This window comes from Watersipora subatra, chromosome 2 (assembly GCF_963576615.1).
Source record: "Watersipora subatra chromosome 2, tzWatSuba1.1, whole genome shotgun sequence".
Lineage (NCBI taxonomy): Eukaryota > Metazoa > Bryozoa > Gymnolaemata > Cheilostomatida > Watersiporidae > Watersipora > Watersipora subatra.
In genome coordinates, this window is record NC_088709.1 from 8,649,016 (window position 1) to 8,670,826 (window position 21,811).

The following is a 21,811-nucleotide window of genomic DNA, read 5'->3' on the forward strand; positions in this document are numbered from 1 at the left end:
CACCAGTATCACCATAATCATCTTCTACATCGTTGTCATCATTATCTGCTAGATGAGCATATTCTTCAGTTCTTGTGTCAGCATAGCTATGATCTGAAGATGGCCTACAGTACTTGATAGGTGACCAACTCAAGTCAGGATATGGTGGTGCATCATAGCAACTTGAGTTATGTGAATAATTATGATCACCATAATATACATGGGGTTGGCAAAATACGTCAAAATCTTTCATAATAGGTTTGATGATATGCATGCTGCAATTGACATGACGCCGATTCCCAGAGTAGCTCCACCCACTCGTCACGTGACCACGCAACTAGTCGACCTCCGACAAGCATAAAGCAAAATGGCGGCGGCTAAACAAAGCTTACATTGTTTACCGAGTGATTTTGGTGAAAGTTTTTTACCGTTTATTCTAACTCTTAGACAACGAATTTAAAGAAGAAAGTATGCAAATGAAAGCTTCTTTGCATCAGTGAATGTGTTTGTTAAAAAAAGATGAAGAAAGTACTTTAAAGGCGACAACATACCGGTCACAGCGAAAGAATGAGAAGCCGCTGAAGGTCACTGATGCACACTGTTGTCGTAAAGCGGGATAAATTAACTCTTTAATTCTTACAAAAATAAGTGTATGTTTTAGTAATATTCACCATGACTGTCTCATTTTCGTTCCATGAGTCCGATCTATACCAGGTACAGCACCTGTCAAGATTAGACCAAATAATTTGTACGTTGACAGTTTTTTTTACGATTTTTGATATGGCAAATGGGAGATTGGAAGAATCCTGTGCAACATGTCTATTGATATAATTTTAGGCACGTTACTGTCAAGATGTGCATTAATTGATAAATTTAATTTTTGATTGAATTCAATTGAGGCCCATTATTTCATAATAAGACATTTAAATTTCAGAGTTGGAGGAAATGTTTCCATGTCTTGGGACTAGTTCTCAAGTTGACGGACTGGCTGACCAGTGGCCTGCAAGAAGTTCCCAGTGAACCAGCCTGCACATCAAAACCGCAGGAATGGGACAGGCCAAAGGAGAGAAAAATCATTGCAGAGCCAGTGTCCTCCATGATCATCAGTCGGCTGGTTAAATGAAGACCGAAAGAAGGGCCCACTGACTGCAGACATAACTGACAATAGGTATAAAATTGAAAAAAAGTAGTGAGTTTCAACACTTTATTGAAGACACTGTGTTTATAAATAAAACACATGTGTTTTAGTTACAATGCTATGAATAAATAGTCAACAATTCTTCAAGTATGACTTGAAAAAGTGTTCCTTATAATAATAAAATTTTACTGTTAAATCTCTAAAATATATACAATGTGTGATACTACATTCTGTTTTACTTTATTTCAGGAAAGTTCAGCTGTTAAACAGGGACATTGAGCTTCTCGCCGCTATGAGGGGTACACCACTAGGGTACTTAGCATCTAAGCCATACAAGACAGTGGTCACCAGCAGTGGTGAACAGAATGCTGGCTCAACGCTACTTGGGTTCTTAGCATCCAAGCCATACAAGACAGTGGCCACCAGCAGTGGTGAACAGAATGCTGGCTCAACGCTAGAGCTAATTATATTGGATATATATATATAGCCAAAATATATTGGCAATAATTATTTTTCTTTAATGTACTTGTGTCCAATTATTTATATGTGTGTTTCAAGTGACCAGCTATTTTTCTCATTCGGATAAAAAAATGACTGTTGGAATAATGATTAATTCTGCCCTTAGCATAATGTAAATGTATGTATGTTAATGTTTGTTCTGTTTATTGTATGAAGTCAATATTTTGTAGAAATTATTTTTATTGGAATTCAAATAAAGTCACAAAGTCGAAAACGATGTCAACAGAGTCACAAAAACCCCATTGACATCGTTTCACCATTTTAAATCGTCAAATAAACGGTAAAAATAGAAACAAAATTAACGTTCAAAACAACATTCACTATTGTTGCTTGTCGGAGGTCATGGCGGATAGCGACATCGGTTGCTAAGCCTCGTCGTATCTAAGCGCTGATTGGTCAATAGTTTAGTTTGCTTGACGGGTCGCGTCATGTCAATTCTTACATACTAGCTCAGTCGGTAACTTGCTGTTTTCACATACTGGCTCAATCGGTAGCTGTAACATGTTTTTCAATGCAACATTAAAATAAAAAAATTAGAAAAATAATTTTATTTATTTGAATATTATTTTAGTCATTTAAATCTAATTTTGTAACATTCATAAAATAAACGATGAAGTTTGATAGTAACTATTACTGAAACAGCAATGCTGCGGCAATACTGTCATTAATCAATAAAATAATAGAGTCTCACCTCAGTATCAGTAGTTTTTACAATGTCTACACTTTGTACAATAAATGGGTAGCTTGGATCAAATAATGGCTTGACCCCAACATGACTTGTACTTGCATGGGATGATTGCTGAAATTATAGAGGAAAAAATAAATGCCAACACAATTAATAGCAGACTGAGGCCTAATTTAAATCTGCAATTTATTATTACATAATTAGATTGTAAAAATTAGGTTTTCTTTTGATGAAACAATGTTACAAAACAACGCAAATCTTATAAATATAATCATGCAGGCTAATCGCTTCAAGTGATCTGTAAAGCCTACATGTATATTAGTAATGGTAGCATGAATATAACAATAATAATGCAATCAAAATTTTATGATAATATTATATTAGTCATATATTTTATGAAGAACTAGAGAATTTCTGACAATCTAGACTGAACAGAAAATTTAAATTCCCTGACTAACTTTTACTCAGTTAGCCAAGTTAATTCAAGTGAATCAGGTTAAAATCAAACGTATGAAATTCAGCCTGAGTCTCATTGTCACCCAGTCATATTAAATCATTGGTTTGTACTCATGTACAGTACTAAATATTTCTAATTATAATATTTATTAATTTATATTGTAAAACTACTATATTGGTTATTAATATTTATTTAAAACTATTTATAAATTACTTACAGTTGATGTTTTCCTGTTTGATGATGCTCTCTTGCTGTGTGGTACAACACCATTAGGGAATGGAACCTCTCCCTCTTTCACTCTTAACCTTGTAGTTGTCCCAAAGTGCTCCGAATAAAGCTGGCTCTTATGGAAGTGTCTAATGCACATGATCGCACTAGCAGGTAGTCTGTGAAAAGTTAAGTCGGCACGCTTTGCCTTAGACAGCCATACTTTTGCTAAATTTGGCGACTGAGAGACATGAACTCTAAAATAGGTTATGCTACGATTTGTAGTGTCAGATTCGCAACTAGCAAAGAGACATCTACCCGTCGTAATTAACTGACTGTGGTTAAAAGAAAATAAAATGCAATGAATTACTTAGGAATAAGTAAAGAAATCGTCACCGGAAACGGCTGCATTACGAATCAGTGATGGTCCGACGTAATTGCACCAAAATATATTTTCAACTTTGACCTTGCTAAGCTAGTAGAAATATCTACTAAAATTTTGTTTTCTCGTTAAATTAACATAGTATCATGCATTACCAATCATATAAAACAAGGTTAAAATTATGTGTATACTTTCACTTTAAAAGATTCATAGAAACATTAGGTTTTAAAATTGGACAGTAGAAATTTGCTAGCGTGTCTGCAGGCGATGACGGGTTCAGTGCGTTTGTTCAATGAACCGAGGTGTAGCCTGTACATAATATAAAATTTTTCTTTCAGACACAAGGCACAGTTTTAGAGCCATTGGCCAGCAGATTGGACTGCTCCTGCATTTTTCAGTTGATGGAATAATTAGTGTTGGAATCCTTCAACCACCATATGTGCTTGCTAAGCTCAGTGGCAGTTCTTTTATTTCGTTGTGTAAATGACGTTTTGTGGTTTAACTTGCTCTGGTTTCACCATTGAGCACTCTGGTTGGATCTTACGCTTTTACTCATGAATATATATATATATATATATACATATCTATATACATATCTATATACATATATGCATGTGTATATATATATATACATATGTATATATATAAATGTATATATATATATATATAAAGGTATATATATATATATGTATGTATATATATATATATACATATATATATGCATATACATGCATATATATTTTTTGTTTGTTAGTTGATGCCTACAGTTGATCCAAAAGTCAAAAATGCATCCAGCAAAGACTTGGTAAGTTTGTAACCCTACATCGTGTCTAAATAACCTCAAGTTGAATAGGCTAATTATAGGCTCCTTAGACAGGATTTCTAACTTGGAACTGTATCATCTCTCTAAGGTTCTTGGAATAAATGTGTCTTTGGGTAAAATAAGGATCTTGAACAGAACCGAAACCTGTTGCACAGTAGACACTCTTTCAATGTAACTACATGTAATTCATTTCAGTTTCAGGAATGTTTATAGTGAAATACATGTAGGTCAAGTTTATAAGGGTCTTACATGACATGACCAGTAAAGTGTGACCCAGGCAGTCAAAATGTACAATAGTGCTAAAACAACATTTTTGAGTTATTTACAGATTTAAAATCAGCAAATTCTGAGGATTTTATTGCATTTCAAAATTTTAAATTGGATTATATATACCCACGTTATGCAAGATTTAGTAGAAAAGGTCTCGCGATGAACTAAAACTGTTGTTTTGAGTTTAAGCAGGATAAAGTTGACGATTCATGAATCATAAATCATGGTATTTGTTTACAAATCAAAATGCTATAGCAACCGACCACTTAATCTCAATCTATATTGATGAAACCTGGCATTTTACACATTAAAACCTTGAAAAAGATTATGCTTACATTTTATTCAAATTTGATTGATGGTTGACATCCCAAAGGTCATGGTAAGGTCAACAATATATGTGGCTAAAAGCCCACCGTCCTGGAGATTTTCATTAAAAGGGTATGGTTCAAACTGGGCACTTCTCATTAAGCTATATTGCTATGACTGCATATAATGACAATCAAACAACTTAACAAAGTGTTGGAAGTGTATTCAGAATTTTCCACCTATACAGAGGTCATGGTATGGTCAACGAAAAGTGATCACAGAGGATATCAGTATGCAGAAATATCAACCCAACTCATCAAGTGACCATTCAATCTAAAGGTATTTTTATGTAGTTTAACACTCACACAGTGTAGCACAGAGTACACTGCAGAGATTTATTGTAGCACATTGAAGGGGTTTGCTTGTTATGGTAGTGGCAATTTAGTGGCAATCCAATGTTTCCTTTGCTAGTTCTTGATACACAGTTCTAATGAGGTTTATATGTTCAGATGACATAACACTATCACAGAAATCCCTACATTTGCATCCACTTATTAGTTTGATGTCAACAGCTAATGTAGAATGGGAATGTTATCCGCAGTGATAGGCTGGTCGTTATTTAATTGATTTGATTTAATTCATTAGGATGATCATTATTACTCTCATTATCGTTAGCAACCACATATTGCGTAGGCAGATGTATTTCTAAGGTTCCCCTATCACAATCCTCACCATCGCTTGCCCAATCCAGTCTAAGATCTCCTCAAACTTACTTCTTTGGCTGTTAAAAAGGATATATCTAAAATCTTTTAGTCTAACGACAGAACAATAAGTTTAGTATCACACTCTAACAGCTGCACCAATCGACTTTCAAGTGTTTTTGAATGATTCTCAGTTACTTATTCTCTGCACTTCTTGGGTGCACCTGACAATCTCTCATGGCGCACTAAACTGCCAAGGTGGTAGAATTTACTTGTATAATAGAGATCACTCTATTTTGTTGTTCTATAGAACAACAATACCGTGACAGGAACACACTACCCACATGGCGGTATCAACTAAGTTGCTAATCAAAATGAGGCTGTGTGCATTGCTAAAGCAATAATGTGTATTAACAGCTAATGAAGTTTTAAATAAGAAAACAAATTAATAAAAGAGGGAATATAAAACCAAAAACTGCAAAAAATGATTTTAGCAACTGGAGAAGCAGTTGAATAATTGTTTGATGTTTTTATTTCATGTAATTTGTAATACTGTTTTACAGGGATTCAACTTTTCATTTTCTTGCTGTATATTTGTTTATTGTTGCAGTGTCTGAAGGGAAGAACAACGAATGAGGTAGTAGGTTACTCCATATAGTTATCAAGCTTCCCATGATTATTTCTATAATGATATGCTGTCACTTATCAAGGAACACAAATCTTTATACATCTTCCTAAACAACCAGTGTCACAACCATAGTCTCTGAAAATCGCGCCACAGGCGAAATGTCGAGTACTCAAAGAATCAAATGCACAATATCAATAGCATGGTAGATGAGTGATTTTAGCATCCACCTGACCTCCATGCTGCTAAAAATTCAAGTATTCTTGACGTTCAACATTAGTACAACTTGGCTATCGCCATTCTAACGCTCAACAAACCCTGTCGACAGTTCAGAAGATGGAGTGCGGAGAACTTCAACATCAATTGCTACTACAATCTATTCTTAACTTGATAGCCTTTGAGGATTAAGGAACATTTGCGAATGATTTAAGAATCAGCGCAAGTGTTAATACCCAGTCATCAACCATGTTTAATTTGGTTCAACCAGACAGAACCAAAGCTTGTCATTTAATGGACAATTTACTTTTATTAAATACAATACTATACTTTTTACAATTAGTCAATTTAATCATCAATCAATATGCTCCTGATGTGTTCACACAGATATATGATTTTTACAAAGCAAAATAAGTGTATATGTGTGCATTTAAATATATACAGAGATGTATGGTCACATGCTTTACGATGAAACGGTTTCTTTTCAAAATATGAAGCAATGAGTGAAGCTACTACAGCAAACCTTGGATCGGTAAGGTTTCTCTTCGTTATGAAGCTTTATATGGCTTGTTTTTTCCAGCGTCAGCTTTCATGTGGTCTCTTATATCCCTGTGATGAGAAAACTTACAGATGCACATCTTGCATCAGAATGGTATTTCTCCGGTGTGGGTTCTCCTTTAACTTCTCAATTGACGATGTTAAGCACATACTCTATTGCAACTCTTTGTAGTACTAAGATGGCTCCTTTTCAGTATGAGTCTTCTTCATGTGCTTCACAAGACTACCACGGTGACGAAAGCTCTTGCTGCACGCCTCACATTGAAATGGCTTCTCTCCAGTGTGGGTCCTCATGTGGACTGTTAGTTGACCGCGGTGAGCAAACCTGCTACTGCAAGTCTCACACTGGAACGGTTTCTCTCCAGTGTGAGTTCTCATGTGATTTGTTAAATGACTGCGATCAGAAAACCTTTTATTGCACATCTCACACTGAAATGGTTTCTCTCCAGTATGAGTCCTCATGTGACATTTGAGATTCTGGGGTCGGGAAAATCTTTTGCTGCACATTGTACATTGAAATGGCTTCTCTCCTGTGTGAGTCCTTAAATGTATTGTTAGATTACAGCGACGAGAAAAGCTTTTGTCACACATCTCACATTGAAATGGTTTCACTCCAGTATGAATCAGCAAGTGGCTTGTGAGATTGCTTTGCCGAGGAAAGCTCCTGTCGCATATCTCACATTGAAATGGCTTCTCTCTAGTATGAGAAGCCATGTGACGTATTATAGAGCTGTGATAAGCAAACCTTTTACTGCACATCTCGCATTGAAGTGGCTTCTCTCCAGTGTGAGACCTCATGTGACTTGTTAGATCACTGCGGCGAGCAAACCTGCTACTGCATATTTCACATTGGAATGGCTTCTCTCTCGTGTGAGTCCTCATGTGGTCTGTTAGTTGACCCTGGCTAGCAAACTTGCAACTGCAAGTCTCACATTGAAATGGCTTCTCTCCAGTGTGAGTTCTTGTGTGAATTGTTAGAGCACTGCGGTCAGCAAACCTTCTACTGCACATCTCGCATTGAAGTGGCTTCTTTCCAGTATGAGTCCTCATGTGAATTGTTAGATGACTGCGATGAGTAAACCTACTATTACACATCTTACATTGAAATAATTTCTTTTTGGCGGGAACTTTTCTCTTTGTCTTTACAGTGTTCTTACATAATGATCTTCTCGGTAGAACATTTTGGTATCTTTGAAAGAATTTCGGTCTCCAAAATTCCCCTACAATGCAAAACGCTTACTCATAATACCGTGCAAAATCTCTTTAGAAAACTACAAAAAAATAATGACATCCACCTTAAAGCAGCAGCTTGATGAAGATCGTAGTTTTTTGCACTCAAGGCCAAGGAAGCAAACACCTGAATACTGCATAACATTTTAAAATTTTTGTGGTACACTGGCTCTGTAGTACCACACGCTCGCTCGCACGCACACACAAGTATTGTCATGTTACAAAATTGTCGTCAAATTCTTATATAAAATACAAAATAAGATTTTGGAGTGTTCATCCCATGAATGTCTATTTTGGAGAACATTGCCAACAAATTCTTACATGTAATACCAAGTAATATTTTGGAGTGTTCATCCCATGAATGTCTATTTTGGGGAACATTTCCAACATATAGTTTAAGATTGGCAGCAAACATTGAAACATACCGTACTTTTTGGACTATTAGCCGCTACTTTTTTTTCTGATAATTTGAGCAATGCAGCTTATATAAGGGTACGGCTATTCTGTGGCTTTTTCTTTCATCGCTAGGGCGCATTAACGGGAATCTCCGGTTAGTGCGTTTCTAGCAGTGAAAGAAAATACGAAACAATGCCTAACAGTACTGTTCCGTTAAACACCAAGTTAAAAAAACTCGGTTAATACGAAACAGTGCTGTTAGGCAGGCACTGTTCTGTGTTAAACCAGAAAATTGCTGCCGTGTTAAAAAGCACCGTCCTGAGTTCTGCGGCCTATACAAAGGTGCGGTCTATGTATTGTTTTATAATCATTTTTTGGAAAATAAAGCAGATGCGGCTTATATAGGGGTGCGGTTTATAGTCCGAAAAGTACGGTACTAATATTATCCAAACCAACCATCAGATGCAAAACATTAATTATGAAGGACTATTTTGGATGACTAAATTTCCCTATGTCACTATATCGGGACACATCTAGCTTTATGCTACAACAGCAACAATTGTGATACATTAAAGTAATAATAGCAACCTCTACATGTGTTTTGGTACAAAGGATTTTTTAGGTGATACTCAAGTCTATCTGTCTTTAATGAATAAGTTGATATAAACAGCAATGTTTCAACAGGGATGTACTTGCGAACAGCTGGTATATATAAGTCCTAGGTTTACTACAGTTAACTAAACCTAAAAGACTTATAAGCATGTACTCAGTGAATCATGACAAAAAGTAGAAAGAATGGCATTTTATAGAATAGGTCATCTATGCTGGAAATTGGAAAAGCTAAGTAAATCTACAGCCCTGTCACAAATCTTGCTAAAAAGGATATCTACGAGAAATACAGGCCCATTGATAGCTAGAGAATAATACGATAGTTTCAAACAGAGCATAGAGCTCTCCAATGACTTTCCTGTAAAAAATGATGATTATCAAAGATTTTGAGATGAACGAAACAAGGCTAGAGTCATTACCAAGATGGTGGGATAGCAACACGAAAACAGCCATTCAACATTCTCAAAACAAGTCTAGGATAGAGAAATTCATTGCTATTTTGTGATGTGATGGAGACATTGTTCACAACGCACTTAACAGGTCAAGACACTGAAAACAGTGGCTAAATGCAAAAGCAAGGTGAGGGGGGTTGGATGAGTGACAAAAAGATTTTCTACTATAATAGCCACGCAAGAATGATACAGCGACCTTTAAGCACTTTAGCATTTTCTCTGCCATAGCCACTTCGAGCTATTATGAAGCTCTGGAGAAGCTGGAGTCTCATCCTTTACAGCCTGCCCTGGCCAAAGAAAAGAAGAGACCAAAATGAGAAAAGCTAAGCAAGGTTACCAGGAGCGGACCCAAACAGCAGCTAGGAGAGACCAAAACGACGACAAACTAATAGCCTGCATGAAAACATTAGAGGCTTGCCCTGTTTCAACAGGCTTAAAAGTGTCCAAGGTAAACCTTATTGTCGCTCGAACTAAAGACGGAACCAAGATGATCAGGCAGTCTCTGAATAAGCCTCTTTCAACTAGCTATTTCATTCCAAGGAAGTGATAGGAACGATCCATCCAATTCCTGATCAACACCGGATGCATCACAAACTTGCTGAGTAAGAAAGTATTTGACAGTGGTTATTCAGATGTACCAGACCTGTGTGAAGAAAATAACAGCCACGGCCTAATTGTTGTATTGTAGTTGTTGTATTGTATTATCACGATAAGTCTTGTATCACAGAAAACACAGCTCACAGGTAAGAAGCACATAAAGGAACTGACTTAGTTAGCAAGCCCATAGCTATGGGTTATTAGACAATTATGCGATTATAGCACAGCTAAAAGAAAGCTGACTGCACAGCTAATATGTAACACATCTCCCTCACTATTCTGAGTTTATGGTTAGTCATGACCTTGTTAGAACTTAGAACTGTCATAGTAATCAGGTCGTCTTCTATTACGAGTAGGATATCTTGGACTTTGTACTGGCCTCTCATCAGGTACAGAATGGGCAGGGTGAATGTTAAGATCATTTGAAGCTGTGATGATATTGTCATTGGTCGATGTATCATTAACTTGAAGTCTAGCTTGTAGCTGATTGGCATGTCGTCTCCATACACCACGGTCTGTTCGCACAGCATACAGTATGTTACCCAGCTTGTTAATTATCGTTCCAGGTATCCACTTAGGTCCAGAGCTATAGTTCCTTGCATAAACCAAAGAGTCTACTTCATACCGTGATGATGTAGAAGATGCTTGACCTGGTGAAAGAGTTTTCTTGTTCTGAATTGGTTTCAGCAAGGTCGGAGTATTTCTCGGCTGTCGTCCATGTAGAATTTCAGCAGGTAATTTCCAGGTCAAAGAGGGATGAGGCAAACATCTGTAAGTGGTTAAAAACAGTTGTAGGGCAAGGGCAATCTTGATTTTCTCCCCTCCTGCACAATTCTTCTCTATGGATTGCTTAAGAGTCTGGACAAATCTCTCCGCTTCTCCATTCGATGCAGGATGGAATGCAGGAGATGTTATATGTTTAATGCCATGCATGGTGCAGAACTGGTCAAATTCATTTGACACAAATTGTGGGCCATTATCCGTAACAATAGTCCGAGGAAGACCTTTATGTACAAAGATCTGTCGTAGCACGCCAATTGTGTCCTTAGAAGTAGTTTTTCCTACATCTAGCATAGCAACGTACGGATATTGGGAATGTGCATCTACACAAACCAACCACATCTGACCTTTAAAAGGTCCTGCATAATCCAAATGAATTCGTTCCCATGGTAGTTGGGTAGACGGCCAACTTTGGTAAGTCTTGGCTGGGTCATTAGCACAGATTCGGCAAGGTTCACAAGCTTTGATTAGCTGTTCTATGTCTGCATAGATGCTAGGCCACCATGCGTATCGACGAGCAAGCTGTTTTACTCTTTCTACACCCCAGTGTGATGTATGCAGCAAGTCTAACACTTTACTCTTCAGAGCCTGTGGAATGACAACTCTAGTAGTGTCATCACGTTGCAAAAGCACAGCCTCCCCATGAACAAAAAGAGACTCCTTCATATTCCAATATGGCCGCAAATGTTCATAGCTAGCTGTAAGCTTATTGGGCCAAAGGCCATTCAGTATCCACTCTTTCACTATCTGTAGTGATGTGTCTTTCATGGTTTCTTGTTTAACAGCCTCATCGTCAAGGGGACCATGATCAAGCTCCTCTTGTATAGTGTGTGAGACCTCAATGCTCTCCTTCTCTTTATCATGGTCAAACTTCGGGTCTGCCCCTATAGGTAACCTGGACAAGCCATCTGCATTGCCGTGCTGTGCTGTAGGTTTGTACCTGATGTCATACTGATAAGCCATCAGTGTGAGGGCCCATCTCTGCAGTCGCTGAGCTGTTAAAACGGGGATATTCTTTTCTGGTGAAAACATGGCAACCAGGGGTTTATGATCAGTAATGAGCGTAAAACGTCTCCCATATAGATACTGTCTAAACTTAGTCACTCCATATATGATAGAAAGCGCTTCTTTCTCTATCTGTGAGTAATTTTTTTGGTGCACGCTCAATGTCTTTGATGCATGTGCTAGTGGTCTTTCAGCTCCATTTTCCTCTTGTAGGAGTACTGCCCCAATTCCATAGTTAGATGCGTCTGTTGCTAGAACCAGCGGTTTACTCTGGTCAAAATGGGTAAGCTTGGTAGCCTTGATGACCCTTTCTTTAAGAACATGGAAGGCCTTGTCACACTCGTCAGTCCAGTCAAACTCGACATTTTCACGAACAAACTTGTAGAGGGGGGCTGCTTTGCTAGACAGGTCAGCAATGTATGAGTCATAGTAGTTGATTTTGCCCAAAAATGCCTGTAGCTGTTGTAAGTTCTGTGGTCGTGGAAGCTGTTCAATAGCCTCTATTGCAGAATTCGAGGGAGTCTTGCCGTTTTTGTCTATTATGTGACCTAGGTATTCAACAGCATTCTTAAAGAACTCGCATTTCTCTCTCTGTATGCGAAGCCCGTACTCCTGTAGTCTAGCTAAGAGCTTGTCGAGATTAGACAAGTGCTCACTCTCACTGCTACCAGTGACAATCAGATCATCCAAGTATGCTGCAACTCCAGGTAAGTCAGCAATCATTGAGTCCATGCATCGCTGAAACTGTGCAGGGCCTGATGCCAATCCAAAACACATCCTGTTGTAGCGAAACAAACCACATTGAGTGTTGATGACACACAACTTCTTTGCATTATCATCTAACTCTAGTTGCAAGTAGGCATCTGCCAGGCCTATCTTGGAAAAGTGTACCCCGCCTCTCAACTTCTCTAGCAACTCTTCAAGGCTTGGTAATGGGTGTTGATCAATTGATATTTGTTGGTTCAACATCTTGAAATCACCACATATACGCACGCTTCCATTTGGTTTGGAAACTGCTACTATTGGAGCAGCATAATCACTAAAGTCCACATGTTCCAAAACACCAGCTTTAACTAATCGATCTAGCTCTTCTTTTACAGCTTGGCGTCTAGAGAATGGCACTACACGAGGTTTAGAAAAGCTTGGTGTGCTTCCTGGTTTCAAGCGTACTGGTACTTTTACCTTTTTACATCGGCCAAGACCTGTCTTAAAGACATCAGAGTACTTAGAGGAGAGTGCAGCGATTTTGTCCCTAAATCCAATAGGGTTACTTCCTGTGACAGTACAGGTAACATCACAACTACCCTGTGTCAATATAGCTAGCCCCTGCTGCGAGAGACCGAATTTGTCACTCCAATCTAGACCAAAAAGGTTTGAGCCTTGTGTTGTGTTTACAAGAAGTTTGAGATTTTGTTTTTCCACATCTCCTACCTTCACACTAACTGAACATTGTCCTTTAATCTGTAACTCACTCTGCCCATACGCTTTAAGATGGGTACTGACAGGTAAGAGGGGGGGGGGGTGATCCAAGACTTTGGTAGCATTGCAAATCAACTATAGAGCAAGTAGCTCCTGTGTCCCATTGAAACATTGCATCATGTCCATTGACAACAGTTTTGATCCAAACCTTTCTATTGGCTCGTTGGAAAAGATTATCTGAAACTGCATGTACTGAATGATAAGGTTCACTTGCATCAGTGAGCACACTTAACACAGAGTTTTCAACTGTCCTAGCAGACTGTTCTGTCTGACTTTGTGCTGCTGTCTTAGCCATACAGACAGCCTCAATGTGACCTTTGACCTCACATTTCCTGCAGACAAATGCTCTGCAGGGACAATTTTTTCTGTCATGTTTAATGTAACAGCTAGGGCAAGACTTCAACATACCTGTGTTCTGTGCATTAGCTTGTTGCTTTCCAATGGTTTGTTGACCTCGGCGTGATCTTTGCTTGTACTGACCTGACATTTTGTGTACTGTGTCCTCAATAGCTGGAGAAGTTGTCTCCCCCTTGAGAATTTTATCGGTCTCCGTTGTCTTGATGAATGCTGTAGCCTTCTTAAGAACATCATTAAGAGAGGGATCAGCATCAAGTAGACACTGGCGACGTACATCAGCATGTGGCGTCTCTTTAATGATTATGTCACGAATTTGTTCATCAACATAACTAGTGCCACAGCCTGTGCTTTTGCACGTGAAAGCACAGTGCCGTGCGAGTCCACGAAGTTCTGCAGCCCAATCAACATAGGACTGACCAGTCTTCATCTTACATTGAGAAAATTCAAATCTTGCTGCCTGAACATGTATGGTATCTGCAAAGTGTTCATTAAGTTTCTCCGACAACTCAGTAAATGACTTGCTTGTAATATCCTCTGCGCCAAATAAGTTTGACAACAAGTCGTATGTCTCAGCTCCTACCCAAGATAGTAAGCCTGCTCGTTTCTGACTGTCATCTACCGCCCGATACATATTAAAGTGCTGATTGAAACGTTGAAGGTACTGGTTCCATTTTTCTTTACCCCTGTCGTATGCTTCAAACTTGGGTATGGCGACAGCTACTGGTATTGATGCAGCACTATCACTCTTGGTAGCTTCAAACAAGGAGATAGACTGCTTCTGTAGATCAGGGTTTTGCTGCTGGAACTGTTGTTGCTGTTTCTGCATAGCATCGATCAAAGCTTTTATGTTAGGATCCATAGCAAGACAATAGAAAAATGCTGGCTGTGAGTCCACAATGTTCATTCCTGACACCAGTTGTTGTATTGTAGTTGTTGTATTGTATTATCACGATAAGTCTTGTATCACAGAAAACACAGCTCACAGGTAAGAAGCACATAAAGGAACTGACTTAGTTAGCAAGCCCATAGCTATGGGTTATTAGACAATTATGCGATTATAGCACAACTAAAAGAAAGCTGACTGCACAGCTAATATGTAACACTAATGACTGACTATACACGACTGTCATATTACGGGGTCGTCGGTTATTGATACGACCTTCTGATGAGCTGTGTCAGCAGATATGCAATTTTGGGGATGCCATTATTAGCGGCTCACTAATATGCAATGGAGTTACAGTGGCCCGTGATTTCTGTTAAAGGTTGACTTGCAACTAAATTCATATTACAGTTATTTGGTATCAAAAAATTCACCATGTCTTATTCTGCTGCACTGTAGGAGCAAAATATGTGAAGATGTAATTACAAGCTCTTAAAAGCTCGAAAATGAATAGTTAATTGTCACCATCACAAAAAAGCCGTAGATAGGAATAAATTTGTTTTTCTGACGTACTCAAACAATTTGGTTATTGTTTTAAAACGTGATGTTCTCCCGTGAATTTAAAGGCCACCAAAAGGCTCAATATAAAACTTCTTGTAGCACTAGTTTATGACATACACTTCGGGTTCTACAAAAAAAGCCCGTATCAAATATAGATGCTCGCTACTTTACAGTTTTGTTTCAGTTGGATCTAATCATCTAGTCGTAATCTGATCATGTGACCCATACTTCTTGCTAAACAGCGCGAACAATTTCTGCAGCATTTTTTGACTATCACAGGTGACCAACAGGCTCGCCATTTTTATCAGAGGTTAATATGCACTCATTCGGGCTAAGGTTAAAAAATTAAACAAACTTTTACAGTAGGCTTTGAGATGAGTGCTCAAAATGACAGCATTACAATGATGATGAAATAGACGCATAAGGACAATAGACATGGTTTTAATGAGTGCATGAAGTATACTTGTGAAAATATTTCGTCGAATGAGGTTGCATGAGAGCGTAAACAGAAGCCATCTTGTTCAGCTTACGCTTCATTTGAGCCATTTTGGAAAGGGATTCTAATCTACACCATTTTTGTGATGGCGGCAATTAACTGTTCGTTTTTGAACTTTTAAAAGCTTGTAATCACATTTCCACATAATTTACACCTACAACACCGCGGAGTAAGACATGGTGAATATTTTTATACCAAATAACTGTAATGTGAATTTGGTTGCAAGTCAACCTTTAGGTTGACTTGCAACAAAAGTTTCAGGCTAGTTTAAACTTACGCATAGACACAGGCGGCTGTTGCTGACTAAGGTACAGATAGTGAGAGATACAACGATACTAGGGATACACAAGCACTGGATGTATGGGCACCAAACTACTTGAAGGACTTGTTCCAAGCAGCAAGGAAGAACTGTAAGGAGCTAAGACAAGTTAAACAATTGGCTAAGCTATTGACACACTCCGAGGCTACATTTACCATGAGAAAAGGATTAATTGGGCTGAATCTTGAGTAGAACATCCCATCCCAGTAAAGGAAGTGAAGCAGCCTATTTGCCACCACCAATAGAGCGGGTACCAAAGAAGGAGGCTGAAGCAAGATGTCAGGTATAAGATCTTCTCAGCAAGAGACTCATTGAGCCTGCCGGTGTGTGGAGGTACCACTCTGTGGTGTTAATTCGGAAGGAAATCAGCGATTCAGAGTTGACTACTGCCCGCTAAACGTGGTCAAAAAGCAGGACGCCTCACCTTCTCTGGATAGACAACAGTCTTGACGCTTTCGCCAGCAGTAGGTTTTGAAGTATTCTGAATTTGGGAAAGGTTACCCGCAAGTCGCTTTCGATGCACAGGATAAGCAACCATTTAAACCTCACTCCAGCTTGTGGAAGGTTCTACTATTTGGGCTCACTTCTGCTCCAGCCACTTTTCAAAGGCTACTGACGCGGGTTCCACAGAGACGTCATTGCTGCTACTCTACTTGAAAGACATAGTCATTGCATTAGATTTCGATACCACCTGCACCGAGTAGAGGGAAAGGTGTTAGTAACCGAACGAAGCAGGACTCAAAATTGAACCAACCAAATGCAAACTTTTTCAGTCCCAAGTGCACTACCTGGATCATATGATAAATGAAACAGTGGTGGTTACTGACCATAACAATCAGCCTAAAAATGGTCACCACCCGAAAGGGCTTAGGGAACTGCGAAGCTTTTCTGAGCGCGGTAGAATACTACCATAAGTAAATTATGAGCTTTGTTACTACGAAACAGCCCTTGTAAACACTGCCAAAGTGAGGAGAGAAGTAGACAAGGAGGAAGAGCAAGCCACCTTTGATGACCTGAAAGAATGCATCTCCTCTACACAGAGTCTAGAAAAACCTGATTTGAGTCAGGTGTGTATCTTAGATATAGATGCAATACTGGCCAAAATCAAGAACAGAACATAAAGGGTGAGTGCCTCCTTAGGGAAAACGCTGATCTCTGCCAAAAGGAACCACTGTGTCACGCGGAAGAGTTGCTGGACATGATCAAGGCCCTGAAGCAAGACCGACTGTAGCTATATGGTCGACAAACTCTGCTCTAAATCAACTACTCCCCCCTACACTGGCCGGACAGGAAGGAACAACCATCCAACAATGTGGCACGATGGTTGGATATTCAGGAGGAGTCAAAATATCCGCCGGAGCACCGGCCAGATTGCGCTATGGTAACGCAAGTGGGCTGTGGTGGCAGACCTGGGAAGACAGCCAGCAGTGTAAGTTTGTCGGACTGAGTGATGGTAGACTCACCCGATGAGAACTCACCATAGATGACCAGACCTTGTTGTGAAGACTCAAAACAGGCCTAACAGCTGTGTCAAGGGTCAGTAGGACCAAATGTGAGACAGTTAGTCAGTTGGGTCAACATTTTGGGTAGCCAGAGAGATTAACGCATAGCCAGACAAGACTACTTTGCAAAACCAGAAGAGACTACCGAGCCGGGCCTTGCAACACACTCGGGGATAGATGCGCAGACCAGAGAGCAACTCTCTGACCGCAGCTGGTCAGGGAGTTCCTAACCAGCTGTGCAATCAGCAACTCCGAAATTTAGGAAAACTCAGGCATATTCTCAGGATACAAGCATACAGAGTGTTAGAAACCAGGACTTCACCACTGACTAGCCGATATGTTGTGCAGTCTGACTGCCATCATTCAGAGAGAAAATTGCTTAGCAAACTTTGGGGAAGCAGGATGACCAGTCACCTCTGTCTGACCTGGTGCTGGCCAGAACTGCCAGCGACTGTAAGGATATTGGTCAAGAGTTGCGAAGTGCACCTAGCTGCCAAACATGGTGGGACAAACACACCTGGAAGAAGGCAGAGGCTATACACCGGATGCCACTGGCAAAATGCAGCTTTTTTGGTGGAGGCACCACCAAAAATGTCAAATGGTATCTACTTGATACTGGCATTAACTGATCACTTTACCCAATGGCATGACACTTTGGCCACCTCAGAAGCCATGGCACAAGCCGTAGCAACCGCCCTAAAAGAGCAAGTCTTCCGCTACATGGGCTTACCATAACGACTCTGAAAGAACAAATTGAGAGCCGACTGATGACCGAGCTGTGTCAAGTCTGGCATGTAGACAAATCGTACACCACCTCATACTACCCACAGACCAACGTCAATGTAAAGCGCAACAATCCGCAACTGGGCAACTTGCTCAGGGCTCTGACGCTAAACTGAGGCCAGAAAATATGAGATATGTTGCTTCATTAGCTGATGAGAGGGTACCGGGGTACACCACACTCAGCCATAGGGTAGCTAGCAAAAATGCTAATGCTCGGACAAGAACTGCGCTTGCCGGACCTGCTGAATTACCAGCACCAAAACACAGATATCCAGCCAAGACAGAGAAAAAGGTTGACCTACTCAAGAGGGTTGGAAGACGCTTACAGCACACTCCACCACACTCATATAGATAGACAAGAGGACCACAAAAGGTCACACATCTACACCCTGCCGACCGGGTCTGAATGCTCAAAATGTGATGAAAAGGAGTCATAATCGGAAAACCGAAGGCATAAATTATGACACTCGATCAAATCATTCGAGCCAAGCCAATCTGCAACTAATTCATAAAAAGTAGGGATAGTTGTCCATACAAAACTAAACCAGCAAAAATCATACCATGCTTGCCTGGAGGAACAGGATTGAGCCCCAATAGCCCTAGAACCAAAGAGAGGACCAAACATAAAAGGAACTAATTAAACCAGGATAGATAAAATACTTCCTAAAGATAGAAACCATGAGCCCATGTTACACATTCATTATACAATTATACTAATGCTATTTCTACCTTCATCAATGTGTATATTGACTGAACTGCTATTTCATTCTAGATTAAGTTCAATGTTAGCAATATAAACCACTTAAATACACATAAATATATAGAATAATCTTATACAGAAAACAAACCTAAACAAACTTGCGAGAAAAGCTCCGTTACTTTAAAATCAGTGTGCATCCTTCAGTCAAACGTCACAGTTTTCTAAAAACATTGCTCTTACTTTCTGAGCGCACATGAGTCTGTGTTCAGCCAATGAAATCCTCAAACTGCTTACCTTCAAAAAGATTTTATTGTGCTCCGTTATAGCCTTGCAACTTAATACAGCCAACTACCCTTTCTTCAGACTCCACTTCCCCAGACTTTCAATTGTCGAAACTACGATAATTATCATATTAATTTAACTGGGAGATGCCAAAAATCAAAGGCAATGACCATCCGCTATCACTATTATTTGAAAAACCTCCAACTAACCAGTAAAGTTGAGATTATCAGCACCACTTTCAGATGTTGGTTCTATTTTCACTTCTGTACCTCCTACAATAAAAATGAGAGTTCATCTAGACAAATAGCAATGAAATATGTAATAGGTTGTCATGGTTACAACGAAACCTTCTTCCAACATAATCAACTTGATTACTGTCTATGTTGGGTGATGAATCACCAGGTTCTACTTTAACTTCAATATATACAATATAATGATACATTATGAACACAGTTGTATTTAAACTATTGTGAAGGTTCCACTGCGACCCTTTACTGCTCTACAAATAATGGCAACACTTGGAATTAATAAGCGAAATAATTTACACACATAATTATCTGATAAACAGTCAAGCGTGCGCATACAAATGTGCCACAGTAGATGAAACTTCAAAGCGCTCTGGCTTACTTGGCTCAACTAGGTTGTTTTCATATGCTTCTGAATTCTCCTCGGGCCCTGAAGCTAAACCGAAGCCAAGAGGCGTGTGATGTGTTGCCTCTCTTGCTGAGAAGATCATACCGGGGTATACTTTCCCGAGTTCCAACAACAACAACGATTAGCTACCTCTCATAGTTTCAACAAACACACAAGTATGGAGTGGAGCTACTTGGATTGGCCGAGGCTCACAACGCGCGCCACCAGACCCACATGTACATCTGGCAAGAAAAATAAGAAGATTCATCCCTATATGATCTTGGAGAGTGAGTATGGATGTTCTACAAGCAACAAAGGAGAGATAACCTTAAACTGTAAAAACGGTTTGTGAGGCTTATCAGATCCTTCGAGCATAGCAAAACCTACACTTATTTCATCAAATAGGCAAGGCAAATCATCCACAAAACAGGAGCCAGATATACTGGAACTGGCTCAAAAGCTGGCTAGGACCGGAATAACTGTGTTGCGCCCCAGCAACTCTAAAACCAAGGAGAGAGGGACAAAGATGAAACGAGCTATGACAGCACACACGGAGAAAACATCTCTTGGAGAGAGAAACCCTGAGCTGATGTTGCCACAGCCAGTTTCGCAGCCATATAAAGAGCTATTAAAAGTTTTAATGAGAAAACAAAAAAAGAACAGAAAAACAGATGCCTCAATCACGAAATATGATCATCAAAGGTGAGCAAGGGTACAATGAGCTTTATCGATTGCTGTTGCCCTTTCGGGCTCTGATGCCTGAACCAGTTCCGGAACAGGTCCTGCACAACCCCAGGTCATGAGAAGGCTGGATCGGTATGGGGATTGGACATGTCAAAAATTAAATAGGCTAAGGCATATAGCTGGCAGCATCAAATGTGTGTTCGGCTAGCTATTCCACTGCTGATGGATTACTACAATCCTTAATGGAGGAGAGTGTGGAGTGAGCGATCCAGACGATCCGGCTGGGCTTATTGGGAATATGCCTAGCCAGCTAAGTCATCGCTAACTGGCTACAGACAAACAAAACATAATTAGCCAATCCCTTGAATGAGCTAAAGTTATCCTAAGAGAGGCTTAGCCAGCTGGCTAAGTACAACTGTTATGTTTCAAGTCCAGCTATAGCAGCTAAAGCCTGGCTAATATGGCTAAAGCACGGCTATTAAGTACGCATGATCTACAGAGCTTGAAGAAAGCCATAGCCTTCCATCAAGCAAAAGAGATAAAGTGAACACACACACACCATCGAGTTTAAAGTAGCAATGCTTATGACTTACACTTGGGTTATAATCATAATATATTTGTGTACAAATATACGTATCGCATGAGCCGCTACAACTACTTATTGCAAATGCTGTTAGACTTAGTGGCAATGAATAAAATAGCTAGACTTCCAGTTGAGCCAAATTGAGAAGTACTGTAGTATTAATACATGTATTAAAACAAGAAAATACTGCTAATGTACCACAACTCCCCACTATACTAGATACTGTGACCCCATAGTTTTCTGAAAAGTGCAGTAAAAACTCATGCATGGGCAGCAAAAAAGGGAACGTTTATCTAAGAGTAGATGAGTGAATGCACTCTGAGCAGGGAAATCAAGTCAAATGATGAATATTCTACAACTAATTATTTGGCAAAATTGTAAACCACAATGATATATTGTGGTTATATTGTGGTATATATAATCTGAGAGAAATGTGATAAAAAGAGAAATACTAATATGACTACATATGTGCGCTACTCCAGTCATAGGTATATGTAATTAGTTGCAGGTACCCCAGTACTTGAAAGTCATGGAGTCAGTCGCCCGTACTCCAGTCGCAGGGTGGTTAGCAATGAGCGGGTGCTAATGCCCCTAAAAAGCGAGGGCAATTCGAGACT

At 39.5% G+C, this 21,811-nt stretch overlaps 1 protein-coding gene across 2 annotated transcripts in view; it reads right to left on the reverse strand.

Moving 5' to 3' along the window:
* Positions 1-6,610: 6,610 nt before the first annotated feature.
* LOC137386782 (gastrula zinc finger protein XlCGF57.1-like) overlaps positions 6,611-21,811 on the reverse strand; it is a 56,191-nt gene continuing 40,990 nt past the window's right edge. For both annotated transcript variants that reach the window (XM_068072925.1, XM_068072926.1), the window contains 2 exons: positions 19,504-19,566; positions 6,611-8,086 (listed from right to left, as the gene is read on the reverse strand). In XM_068072925.1, coding sequence (XP_067929026.1) covers positions 7,041-8,086; positions 19,504-19,566 — 1,109 coding nt within the window. In that variant the 3' untranslated portion in view covers positions 6,611-7,040. The remainder of the gene's footprint in view (positions 8,087-19,503; positions 19,567-21,811) is intronic.